At 44.8% G+C, this 14232-nt stretch overlaps 1 protein-coding gene across 1 annotated transcript in view; it reads right to left on the bottom strand.

The window, feature by feature from the left end:
- Window positions 1–12835, bottom strand: part of CCR7 (C-C motif chemokine receptor 7) — a 35304-nt gene extending 22469 nt beyond the window's left edge. Inside the window, exon 1 of the mRNA XM_082272145.1 lies at window positions 12768–12835. Within this exon, the coding sequence (XP_082128271.1) occupies window positions 12768–12789 (22 nt within the window). The 5' untranslated portion in view covers window positions 12790–12835. The remainder of the gene's footprint in view (window positions 1–12767) is intronic.
- Between the last annotated feature and the right edge of the window lie 1397 nt (window positions 12836–14232).

Below are 14232 nucleotides of genomic sequence, written 5' to 3' on the forward strand. Positions count from 1 at the left end.
TCGCGGGAGCGCACGGGGAGCGTGTCACTGGGAGGCCGTTTAAAAACGGCCTCCCGAAAATTCAAGTCCGCGCTGCAGCCGTATATAGGCTGTAGCGCGGATGGGAGCAGGTTAATGTAAGTTAAAATGTCCAAATTGGGCCCAAAGTGTCAATATTTTGTGTGGCCATCTTTATTTTCCAGCACTGCACCAGAGCTTGACAGGTTGCCACTGGAGCCCTCTTCCACTCCTCCATAATGACATCACAGAGCTGGTGGATGTTAGACACCTTGAGCTCCTCCACCCTCCTTTTGAGGATGCCCCACAGATGCTCAATAGGGTTTAGGTCTGTAGACATGCCTTGCCAGTCCATCACCTTTTCCCTCCAGCTTCTTTAGTAAGGCAATGGTCATCTTGGAGGTGTGTTTGGGGTCATTATCATGTTGGAATACTGCCCTGAGACCCAGTCTCCAAAGGGAGGGAATCATGCTCTCCTTCAGTATGTCACAGTGCATGTTCGCATTCATGGTTCTCTCAATGAAATGTAGCTCCCCAGTGCCGGCAGCACTCATGTAGCCCCAGACCATGACACTCCCACCACCATGCTTGACTGTAGGAAAGACACACTTGTCTTTGTACTCCTCACCTGGTTGCCGCCACACACGCTTGACACCATCTGAACCAAATAAGTTTATCTTGGTCTCATCAGACCACAGGACATGGTTCCAGTAACCCATGTCCTTAGTCTGCTTGTCTTCAGCAAAGTGTTTCCGGTTCTATCTTGTGCATCATCTTTAGAAGAGGCTTCCTTCTGGGACAACAGCCATGCAGACCAATTTGATGCAGTGTGCAGCGTATAGTCTGAGCACTGACAGGCTAATCTCGACCCCATCAACCTCTGCAGCAATGCTGGCAGCACTCATACATCTATTTTCCAAAGACAACCTCTGGATATGATGCTGAGCACATGCACTCAACTTCTATAATTGACCATGGCGAGGCCTGTTCTGAGTGGAACCAGTCCTGTTAAACCGCTGTATGGTCCTGGCCACAGTGCTGCAGCTCAGTTTTAGGGTCTTGGCAATCTTCTTATAGCCTAGGCCAGTGATGGCGAACCTTGGCACCCCAGATGTTTTGGAACTACATTTCCCATGATGCTCATGCACTCTGCAGTGCAGTTGAGCATCATGGGAAATGTAGTTCCAAAACATCTGGGGTGCCAAGGTTCACCATCACTTGCCTAGGCCATCTTTATGTAGAGCATCAATTCTTTCTTTCATATCCTCAGAGAGTTCTTTGCCACGAGGTGCCATGTTGAACTTCCAGTGACCAGTATAAGAGAGTGAGAGCGATAACACCAAATTTAACACATCTGCACCCCATTCACATCTGAGACCTTGTAACACTAACAAGTCACATGACACGGGGGGAGGGAAAATGGCTAATTGGGCCCAATTTGGATATTTTCCCTTAGTGGTGCACTCACTTTTGTTGCCAGCAGTTTAAACATTAATGGCTGTGTGTTGAGTTATTTTGAGGGGACAGAAAGTTTACACTGTTATACAAGCTGTACACTCACTACTTTACATTGTAGCAAAGTGTCATTTCTTCAGTGTTGTCAAATGAAAAAATATAATAAAATATTTACAAAAATGTGAGGGGTGTACTCACTTTTGTGAGATACTGTATGTCAGCAGCTAGAGTTGTCAATAGGTGAAGTCAGCGATGGCAAACCACATTTTCGAACACTCCAGTGGAATTTGAAAATTATGTACGTAGACTCACTCAGAGAGCACAGTGTGCCTTCTAAATGATTGTAATTTTAACATTATACATATAGTTCTTGGTTTCCCATTTTCTCAGAGACCCTGAATGTATTGAATATGCAGGCACGTGTGTTCACTGGTTCAAGCCCCACCCTCTGTAGTTCTCATTCAAGAAGTTTGCACAGGATAGAATCTTCAGACTAAAGCCTCAACCACAAACCCTATGTGAGAGCTTATCTATTCAGTAGATCTTGGCGTCCACAGCAATCTTTTTAATGGTTTCCTGAAACAAAAGGCAAAGAATGCACTGACTATACCAAGGGTCTCCAAACTGTGGCTCGGGGGCCAGGTGCAGCCCTTTGCTTGCCTCTATCCAGCCCTTGGGGCACTATTCCTGCCACTGACACCAACACTGGGGCACTATTACTCCCATTGATATCAATGCTTTGGCACTATTCCTCCCACTGTCACCAACAATGGGGCACTATTCCTCCTACTGTCACCAGCGATGGGGCGCTATTCCTCCTACTGTCACCAGCGATGGGGCGCTATTCCTTCTACTGTTACCAACAATGGGGCACAATTCCTCCCACTGACTTTAACGCTTTGGCACTATTCCTCCCACTGACACCAAAAATGGGGCACTATTCCTCCCACTGTCAACATCGATGGGGCACTATTCCTCCCACTGTCACCAATGATGGGACACTATTCCTCCCACTGTCACCAATGATGGGACACTATTCTTCCCACTGTCACCAACGATAGGACACTATTCTTACCACTGTCACCAAAGATGGGACACTATTCTTCCCACTGTCACCAATGATGAGGCCCATTCCTCCCACTGCTAGTCCATACTGCTAGTCCATAGTCCAGTGTTGTCAGTTTTGCCGATTCATTTCTCTTTGTGCCACCCTGTTCTCATGCCACAATTTTGAAACCCCCATAATCAAAAGCTGGTTGTCTCCACCTCTGCAAAGATGCAGGGCAGGTGTTGAATGGGAGACAGCTTCAAAATAGCACAACACTTCATCTTCATAGCTTCCTGAGATTGGGATGTGGACATGGGCGTCCACAAGTGGGCCCCCCCCCCCCCCCCGGAATCTCAACTTCCCCTTTAAAGTGGTTGTTAGGCCACTTTATACCGTCCTGTCTGGTCTGTTTAATAATCCTACGTGCTCCTTTGTCTGTATTTAAAAAAAATAAGCCGTTCTTTACCAGTTTTCAGAGCGCCGCTTACATGACCCGTCGGCCCTCCCCTCTCCTCGTCTATCTAACAGCTGTCTGCCACTGGCACGTCCGAGGATTCCTCACTGAGGTCAGTCGGGATGGGAGGAGGAGGAGGGGAGGGGGAGAGGCGGCGGGTCACGTGAGCGGTGATTGGAACTCTGAAAACCTGTACAGAATGGCTTTTTTTTATAAAACACAGGGGCACACAGGATTATTAAACAGACTGTAGACAGGAAATTAAACTTTAAATGAAACTACATCAGCGGGGGGGGGGGGGGGGGATGGGCACTGACACAGGAGCGGACAGGCAGGGAGGGAGGAGGGAAAGAGGACAGAGGAGGACAGAAGGGCTGCGGATGACAGAAGAACGTAAACTGACCACGGTATCAGGGCTCAGCAGCCATGCTATACCGTGGTCAATTTACAGAGGGGAGGACAGAGGAGGACAGAAGGGCTGCGGATGACAGAAGAACGTAAACTGACCACGGTATCAGGGCTCAGCAGCCATGCTATACCGTGGTCAGTTTACAGAGGGGAGGACATAACCAGGCAGGATCAGCCAGGTATTTTAGGTGATACGTGGGGCCAAATGACACAGCACAAGCACTGTGCTGTATAACATGCTTTAAGAGAACAGGATCAAATATTTTTTTTTTGTTTTTAGGTTAACAAATGCTTTAAAAATAAATGTTGCCATTTGCCCTTTAAAAATAAATACTCAAAATAAGTATGATGACTAAGCCCCTCCCCCTTCATAACATTGTTGAAAAGGGGCGGAGCACGGGTGACCTTAAAATTATGCCCCCCCCCCCGAAAAAAGTTCTGCCTACCCCCATGGATGTGGATATCCCTGGAGGGTGCGGGAAACTCCATCACCTAGCCTAGACAAAGAATCAGGAAGTGGATGACCACTCTATTATGTTGGTAAAAATAAACTGTTTTCTACTTTTACTAAATTAAACGATCTGTGATTATGTAAGAAAGGGGGGGTGGAAGATAAGTGGAAGTTAGTTTTGTGCTAGAAGGTTCCTTTTAAGTGACCAGGTTCCTTTAACCGCTTGCCGACCGCCGCACGACTATTTGCTGCGGCGGTCAGCCCCTCACAGGCAGCAGAGCGACGTAGGTCTACGTCGCTAGCCTGTGAGGGTCTAGGGAGCGAGTGCGCGCCCCCCGAGGCGCGCTCCCGCGTGGTCACGGACCCCCCCCGCGCGTGTGACCGGCGGACCCGATGTCCGCCGGTCACTCGGCGATCGTCGGTACAGCGGGAGAAAGGCAGGCAGCTAATGTAAACAAGCTGCCTGTCATTCTCCCCTGTGGACAAACAGTGATCATACGGTTCTACTATGTAGGACCGTTGATCATTGTTCCTACACATCAAGCCACAGCCAATCACAGTTAGAATCACGCCCCTAGGGACACACATAGCCCCTCCCTCTAAAAAAAAGTTAACCCCTTCACTGCCAGTGTAATTTTACAGTAACAGCGCATATGTATAGCATTGATTACTGTAGAAATGTCACTGGTAACCCCAAAAGTGTCAAAAATGTCAGTCAAGGGTCCGATCTGTCCGCCGCAATGTCGCAGTACAGCAAAAAAATCGCAGATCGCCGCCATTACGCGTTAAAAAAAAACAACAAAAATGACAAAAATCTTTCCCTTAGTTAGTAAACGCGATAACATTTGCGCAAACCAATCAAAATACACTTTTTGCAATTTTTTTTACCAAACATATGTAGCAGAAAACAAATTGGGCAAAAATGTAAAAAAATTTTGATTTTTAAATTTTTTTTTGGGGAATTTCATATAAAAAATGTGAAAAATATTGTTATTTTTGCAAAATTGACGCTCTTTTTTTGTTTATAGCGCAAAAAGTAAAAATTGCACAGGTGATCAAATACCACCAAAAGAAAGCTCTATTTGTGGGAAAAAAAGGACGTCAAATTTGTTTAGGTACAGCGTCGCAGGACCACGCAATTGTCCGTTAAAATCACGCAGTGCCGAATCGCAAAAAAAACCCTGGTCGGAATGGGGGTAAAATCTCCCGGGGCTTAAGTGGTTAAATCTAGACCTTTCAACAAGGGATAGCTGCATTGTGCATTCAAAGCGCTGATACTGTTACCGTGACCATAACCATAGAGGTTTAACCACGTTATCAACTTTCTGTTTTTACAAGTTACTTTTTCCACTCACCAAACCACTCTCAGTCGAGGTTTTGAAATGACGACTGGCAAACAAGCGTTAGAGTTTCCCATCTTCTTGAGAAGACTCATAAAATGTCCCACAACTGTCAGTTTCTCAGTTTTGATAGTTAAGGTGATGTAATGCAAATTGAGCAGAAATCATTAACTCTATCGCTGCCACTGAGAGCTGTCCAAAGATGGGAGCATAGGATTTTTTTTTTTTTTTTGTAGCTCACTAAAATTGCGATTGATTGCTAAAGAGACAGAACAAAAGACCTCCTATAGAATAAAAGATAGCAACTACAATAAATGCAAATGACTTCACAATGTGCGTGGTTTAAAGTGGTTGTAAACTCAGGACATGAAATATGAACAAAGCATATCCCTCTACAGTGTGTACTCAAGAGCAATTAAGTGTCATTTCTGTCTGCTGCCTCGTTCCTCTGCTGTCTGCCTGAATCACTTCTCACAAGTTTTTCCGACACCAAGAGAAAAATGGTGACAGGGGAGGGACCTCCAGCTGATTGACAGCCTCAGGTTTGTTCCTGTGTGCTGTATGAAGGGGGCTGGGGTGGGGGGTGTCCCTCCCCTCCAATCAGCTCTTAGAGCTCTCCTCCCTGAGCTCTACAGAATGTAACTTCAGCCCCCTGCCCCCCTTTTTCTTTTTTAAAGGGATTGTAAAGTCAGAAGGTTTTTATCCTAGTTCATTCTGTGCATTAGGATAAAAAAACCTTCTGTGTGCAGCAGCCCCCCCTAATACTTACCTAAACCCCCTCTCGATCCAACGAAGTCCACGACTGTCTCAGCTGTCTGGGACTCAACTCCTTATTGGCTAAGATATAGAAGCAGCACCATTGGCTACCAATCAAAGTCAGTTAGCCAACGAGGAGTGAGAGATGGCGGGGGACGAACCGCTGCTCTGTGCCTAAATGGACACACAGAGTTGTGACTCGGCTCGGGTGCCTCCATAGCAAGCTGCTTGCTGTGGGGGCACTGAAATGGAGGGAGGGATCAGGAGAACCGAGGAGGGACCCAAGAAGAGAAGGATCTGGGCTGCTCCATGCAAAACCAACTGCACAGAGCAGGTAAGTATAACACGTTATTTTTTTAAATCATTTTAACTCTCAGACAAGCTTTAAAAAGTCAGCACTTTGAATGGATGTAGAGAAGAGATGACTGCAGATAGACCGATACAACTTATGTAGAAAGATTTGTTTCATTTCTGTGTATCATCTGAGGCCAGTCACTTCACTGGGTATATGTAAAGGTTTACAGCCACATTAAATAGTAAAACATGCTACACTTTGTAGCTTGCACCGTAGGGATCAGTTTCTCCATTTGCGTAGATACTGAGTGCTACCCTTAGGGTTATATTTATAAAAAAATAAATGCTTTTTGAATATCTAAAGCATTTCCCTACCTGTCACAAATAATCCATGCATTTTACCTAATATGTTTATTTCCTATGATCGTCGGCTCCATCTAGTGGCCATAATGCTGGATTCGTCTGTTTGAGGTATCTCAGGAAAATACCCCAATATGTCCACTAGGTGTAGCTAATGATCATGGGAAAAAACAAATTAGGCAAAATACAGGGATTACTCTGATAGCTGTGTGAATTCTTAAACAATATAGCATTTTTTTTTTTTTTTGTAGGAGGAACCCTTTTGTGATTACTTGCTAGCATTTTTAGGACAGCGATTGAGCTTTTAAAAATAGACCGAGTGCTTCTGCCCTAAAACAACTAATTATGGGAACTGTCAATCCACCCACAATTAATATTATGTTATGTGAGGTCACCAGCAAGAAAAATGACCCACTGGCTTCCAGTTCTGCCTAATTTTTTCCATGTCATGTTCTATTTTATAGTTTGACTCTTTAAAGACTGCTTGTAGCATTTGTAGAATCTTTGGAGATGGGGAGTCTGGTTAGTTATGGCACTGAAAATGTTTCCTGATAAAACCTCATTGTTTAAGTCCATATTCAAAACGCTGTCTTTGTTACATCAGAGAGATTTCCCTTCACTTCCTGTCCCATAGACATAACAGGAAGTTAGGGTAAGGTAACAGGAGGTAAAGTTTTGTTTTACATACACTTCACTACAAGACTTCCTCATAGGACAAATAATAAATTGTATAAGCCCAAAGAAAGAGCAAACGCAAGCAAATTGCTACAATACGACATTGTATTATTTCCAAACTGTATGACCTAACTCTTCTTGAATCTTAAAGTGGTAGCTTAATATAGAACTCCTTTTCAGTACCAACATGGTAGCTAATCACCTCTAACCATGCTCAATTCAAAACCTAATCCTGAACTTTAAAGCTGAACTCCAGCTTTTGATACGCTTTCCATAGTTGGTTTGGGCCAGCTTGGCCCAGATGAACTATGTACCTCACTAACATATGAGGCCGCTGGATGTGCGGTATAAACTGTAAGTAGCTGAGGCTACCTATAGCATGCAGCACTGTGTTTTGGGTTGGAGCTAAGACCTTCCTGTCTCATACCCGGAACACAGTAGAGTCTATCTGATCGGCGCTCAGCCATTCAGAGAAAGCGTTGTATTCTAGCAATGAATACAAAGCTTCCTCTGATTGGCTGAGTTAGAAGTTGTGACCTATAGATCGGTCAGCAGTTCACTAGCAGTGGTAGGACCAATAAGCCAGACTCAGGAGCTGGAGGGATGTCAGACCACTGCTCAGGAGACCACTTTAATGGGTGTACAGTATCTCACAAAAGTGAGTACACCCTCAAATTTTTGTAAATATTTTATTATATCTTTTCATGTGACTGAAGAAATGACACTTGGGCATGGAGTTCACTAGAGCTTCACAGGTTGACACTGAAGTCCTCTTCCACTCCTCCATGACACCATCACGGAACTGGTGGATGTTAGAGACCTTGCGCTTCTCCACCTTCCGTTTGAGGATGCACTTAAAGTGGAGTCCCACCCAAAAGTGGAACTTCCGCTTTAGGTAGTTCTAACCCCCTGACATGCCACATTTGGCATGTCATTTTTTTTTTGGGGGGGGAGCGGGTACTTAGTTTTAACAGGTACCCGCTCCCTCTTCCGCTCGGAGCGTCGCGGCGCCCTGAGCGGAAGTTCTCCTCTCCCCCTCCCTCCCTGCAATCTTCTGGGACATGTCAGAGGTCCCAGAAGATTGCCGGCCAATCACGACGCGTAGCGCAACTCGCGCATGCGCAGTGCGTACCCACCAGTGATGGCGGCGCCGCAGAGCAGAGAGGGAGAAGACGGCGCATCACTGGACCGTGGGACAGGTGAGTGTGTGGATAGGCTGGAACTCCACTTTAAGATGCTCAGTAGGGTTTAGGTTTGGGCACAAGCTTGACCAGTCCATCGCCTTTACCCTCAGCTTCTTTAGCAAGGCAGTGGTCATCTTGGAAGTGTGATTGGGGTCATTTTCATGTTGGAATACTGCCCTGCGACCCAGTCTCTGAAGGGAAGGGATCATGCTCTGCTTCAGTATGTCACAGTACATGTTGGCATTCATGGTTCCCTCAATGAACTGTAGCTCCCCAGTGTCGGCAGTACTCATGCAGCCCCAAACCATGACACTCCCACCACCATGCTTGACTGTAGGCAAGACACACTTGTCTTTGTACTCCTCACCTAGTTGCCGCCACACACGCTTGACACCATCTGAGCCAAATAAGTTTATCTTGGTCTCATCAGACTACAGGACATGGTTCTAGTAATCCATGTCCTTAGTCTGCTTGTCTTCAGCAAACTTCAGGCTTTCTTGTGCATCTTCTTTAGAAGAAGCTTTTTTCTGGGATGACAACATGCAAACCAATTTGATGCAGTGTGCGGCGTATGGTCTGAGCACTGGCAGGCTGACCCCCCCACCCCTTCAACCTCTGCAGCAATGCCGCAGCACTCATACATCTATTTCCCAAAGAAAACCTCTGGATATGACACTTAGCACGTCCACTCAACTTCTTTGGTCAACCATGGCGAGGCCTGTTCTGAGTGGAACCTGTCCTGTTAAACCACTGTATGGTCTTGGCCTGAAGCTCAGTTTCAGGGTTTTGGCAATTTTTTTATAGCCTAGGCCATCTTTATGTAGAGCAAAAATTAATTTTTTCAGATCCTCAGAGAGTTCTTTGTCATGAGGTGCCATGTTGAACTTCCAGTGACCAGTATGAGAGAGTGAGAGCGATAACACCAAATTTAACACACCTGCTCCCCATTCATACCTCAGACCTTGTAACATTAACGAGCCACATGACACCGGGTCAGGAAAATGGCTAATTGGGCCCAATTTGGACATTTTCCCTTAGGGGTGTACTCACTTTTGTTGCCAGCCATTTAGACATTAATGGCTGTGTGTTGTTACCTAAACCCTACTGAGCATCTGTGGGGCATCCTCAAATAAAAGGTGGAGAAGTGCAAGGTCTCTAACATTCACCAGCTCCGTGATGTCATCATGGAGGAGTGGAAGAGGACTAAACTGGCAACCTGTAAAGTTCTGGTGAACTCCATGCCCAAGAGGGTTAAGGCAGTGCTGGAATATAACGGTGGCCACACAAAATATTGACACTTTGGGCCCAATTTGAACATTTTCGCTTAGGGGTGTACTCCCTTTTGTTGCCAGGGGATTAGACATGAATGGCTGTGTGTTGAGTTATTTGAGGGGACAGCAAACTTACACTGTTATACAAGCTGTACACTCACTACTTTACATTGTAGCAAAGTCTCATTTCTTCAGTGTTGTCACATGAAAAGATATAATAAAATATTTACAAAAATGTGAGGGGTGTACTCACTTTTGTGAGATACTCTATACATGTGCTTTGTTCAGATTTTATGAGGTTTACAACAACTTTAAGCCCGCTGTCAGCTGACATCACAGAGTTGGTCCAGGCTCTGAAAAGATTCTGACCATATGGTCCAGGAGCCTGGACCTACAACTGGCTCAGCCCAGCCCCTCCCTGCGATCTGCCGAGAGCCTGAGCTCCTGCCCCCTCCACAGCCCAGCGCTCCAGTGTGCGTGGGGTCTGGGAGAGGGATTATGGGGCAGAACAGAGAGCCTGAGACTGGCAGTCAGGGCCGCTGATAAGGCAGTACAGCCAGCCCTCCTGTACAGGGCCCAGGCACAATCAGCTCAAATGGGGGGGGGGGGGGCAGGCACCTGCTGAGCAGGGGGGTTGCCTGTACTGTCTTATTGCAGCCACCGTTCCTCTTCTGCCTCCCTTGCAGTGCTGCCAGCTTCTCTTCCTTCCTCAAGGGGGATTGGTCTTAGCACATATACCCCTCCCATCTGCTGTCCAGCCCCCTCATTTGCCTCTTTCCCCCCCCCACAGCATTTCTGGCTTCCCTCCACTCCTCTCCCTCTGGCAGCTACTGCAGACACAAAAGGAGATGTTCCAGGATAGAGAGTGGAAAAAAGGGCTGATAAATGTCATTTACTGGCCCCGTCCTTTCTTGAATGAACACAGTGAGCGATTGTTACCAATCACTCCTGTTTCCATTCATCACTGAAGCATAGTAAACTGTGTTTATAATGCTTCAAATTGTGAATGAGCAGGAAGCCTCAGAGTGTTTCCTATTCATGAATCTGTGCTGGTTTAGGCTGCAAAGAAAGGGACTGATAATATATATGTCCTCAGGCACTTTTGGCCTGGAAGCGAGGGCCCTGTCAGGAAGGCTGTATGGGGTCCCGTGATTTCTAACAGCAGCCCTGCTGACAGTCCCTGGCTCTTTGCTCACAGAATGCTGAGAACTGGGCGATCAGTAGTCTTTGATCGCTCAGTTCTCAGTGAAGAGCCACCTACTGTAGGGGAGTATAACTATTTTACTACTTTTTTTAAATTTTATGTAAGCCCTCACCTTGTAGGACAACCCATTCAGTTCAAAATAGAAATGAAAGGCCAAACGTTTGTGTGTATATATATATATATATATATATATATATATATATATATATATATAATTATGAATAATTCCCCCCCCTTATTTTTTTTATAATGGATAACATACCCATTTTTCTCAGCTGCATAAGGAGCACAGAGCAACACACTGGTCTTCCTAGTGTCAGCACAAGTCTAATCATTGGAGGGGAGCAGGCTGAGTTCTCACATTTAGCTAGAAAACTGACCATGATGTGCTCTCATGCCTAGTATGGTCAGTTTTTTGATAGGAAAGCAGAGGAACTGGCAGGAACACCAGGGCTTTTACACAAAAGAAGCACTATAGAGAGAACAGTATACTTTTTAGTACAAGTGCATGGTACAACAGATACATTGGTTGTTAGAGGTACTGTGCACTACTCCATACTGACTTTAATGGAACAAAATGATTCCATTATTCAGTTAGTAAATGCAAAGAGCCTGGTTAATATGCGAAGTTCAGAGATGAATAGATATTATTTACCTTGGGTCACTGCACATTTTACATAGTCATTGTGTGTTGCCCTATGAATTAAGCCCATTACTGTGACGTCTAACCATGGCTACAAATAGCGAACCATTAGGGCTCTTTCACACGGGCGCTCCGTATGTCCGTATTTCATCCCATTTTTTTGCGGGTGATATACGGACATAATGTATGTCAGTGGGATTGCGGATGTCAGCGGATGACCATCCGCTGACATCCGATTTTCGTCCTTTTTTGAAACGGGACAGAACCCTATTTTTCTTCCGTTTAAAAAACGGAACGGATGCAAAATCGGATGTCAGCGGTGGCATCCACTGACATCCGCAATCCCCATAGACTTACATTATGTCCGTATATCATCCGCAACGGATGGGATGATATGCGGACATACGGAGCGGATGACACAAGTGTCATCCGTGTCCGTGAATAAAAAAAAAAAAGTGCCGCAGCGGAATAAAAAAATCGGAGCGGCCGTGTGAAAGAGCCCTTATACAATATTACATCCTTACTGTGCTGTGCCATAGATGTATTACTGTATGAATCAGAGATTTGCGTGTAGATTTCCAAAAAAGAAATGCAAACCACATACAATCAATAACTGCCATCAATGATCCACCTAATCTATTTCATTATTGATACATATTTAGATGAATTTCCAAAACCCAATTTGCATTTGCAGTTCAGATTCATTTTTCCACAACCAAATAATCAGTTTATGTGACAATTTACCCACTTTTACCTATGGCAAAGTAACCCAGTGTTCCCCGGTGTCACTGATTTACAGTAAAAAATATTGATTTAGAAGACCCATCAAAGGAAATGATAGAAAATGAGCCCAATTTTGGAACGAGATTTTGTTTCTATTATTTTTTTTTTTTTTTTGAGGCATTTTTATTTATATTCAGTATCTCAAATGCCAAAAAGTTTGTAATATAAACCATTTTACAAGATATAAAAAATTCTAAATCTCAAAGTTTCCTTAGAAATATTTCTCACACTGTAATTGCCAGCAATTTAATGTACCTGAAACGTAAGGCTATCAATGAAAATGATAAATCAAATCAAAGTCACCCTAATACATTGCTTATAGTACATTATGAATGAAGATCATTTCAGAGAAAGAAGCTTCTTAGTTATGTGAGCTGGAACAGCATGACATCTAGACAGACTAGTATGACATCGCAGTATCTGGCAATAAGGTTAGTAACTCACCACGGTTTCTCAGCAGCAGCATGGTGACTGATGTCTGTTCCTCTCTGTAGGATAGATCTGATCTTCTACTGAGTCTGAAATGAATGAGCTGTATTCCATTCTGTACACAGAGAATATACAAAACTAGAAACCCTCCCCTTCTTCCTGAGTCATTTCATCCTGAACACCCAACTGTACGTTGAATTGTGTATGCACTTATAGACAGTCTGTAAAAACTCACTGATCCCAGGGTAGAATCATATTTTTTTGTCAGATTTTATGAAAATGTTTTTTAAAACAAGTCCAAAAAAGAAAATCTAAAACGAAAAAAAAGAAAAAAACCCAAACAGGTTACCTCGCAAGGCAACAAAGCACCAAACGTAGTTAGCAGCACAAGTACATAGCAGATATCCTACAGAATGACCTGGACAAAATAACAGAGTGGGCAACAACATGGCAAATGAGGTTAAGTGCCCATTCACACTGGTCGCCTGACAAGTCGCGGTGGGTCGCTCGCCATTGATTAGCACAGGACCCGTTCTAATAGGAGCGACACAAGTCGCTCCGACTTATAAAAAGGGTCCTGTATTACTTTGGGGCGACCTGGAGGCGACTTGCATTGACTTCAATGATATGAAGTCCGTGCAAGTCGCGCTGAGGTCGCTGTGCACAGCGTCACAGGTCGCCCCATCAAGTCGTGTCGCCCCTGTCTGAACGGGGTCTTAATGTGGAGAAGTGTAAGGTTTTGCACTTGGGGACTAAAAACATAAAAGCACAATACACTTTAGGGGGGGAACCTTTGGGGGAATCAAAAATGGAGAAAGATCTGGGAGTCTTGGTAGAGGATAGACTAGGCAATAGCATGCAATGTCAAGCGGCAGCTGCCAAAGCCTGAAAAATATTAGCATGCATAAAGAAAGGGATGTATTCCAGAGATAAGTCTATAATCCTACCACTTTATAAAACTCTGGTCCGACCACATCTGGAGTATTCTGTCCAGTTCTGGTCGCCAGTCCTCAGGAGGGATGTGTTGGAGCTGGAGAGAGTCCAGAGAAGGGCAACTAAACTGATTAGGGGATTGGAGGACCTTAATTATGAAGAGCGTCTGCAATTGCTTGATTTATTCTCCCTGGAGAAGAGACGCCTGAGAGGGGACATGATAGCAATTTATAAATATCTCAATGGTGATCTCAGCATAGAAAAAAAAAGTTATTCAGTCGAAAGGATTGCATGAGGACTCGAGGGCATACAATGCGATTAGAGGAGAAGCGTTTTAACCTCAGGCAACGTGGGGGGTTCTTTACTGTTAGGGCTACAAGATTGTGGAATTGTGGACCACAAGAGGTGGTTTCTGTGGGAAGTATGGTGGCTTTCAAAAGACTCTTAGACGTACATCTCAAGGATCAGAACATTCAGGGGTATGAGAGATGATTACAGCCACACACACCTACACAGGTTGAACTGGATGGACAATTGTCTTTATTCA

Source organism: Pelophylax lessonae, assembly GCF_965119305.1.
Source record: "Pelophylax lessonae genome assembly, chromosome: 11".
Lineage (NCBI taxonomy): Eukaryota > Metazoa > Chordata > Amphibia > Anura > Ranidae > Pelophylax > Pelophylax lessonae.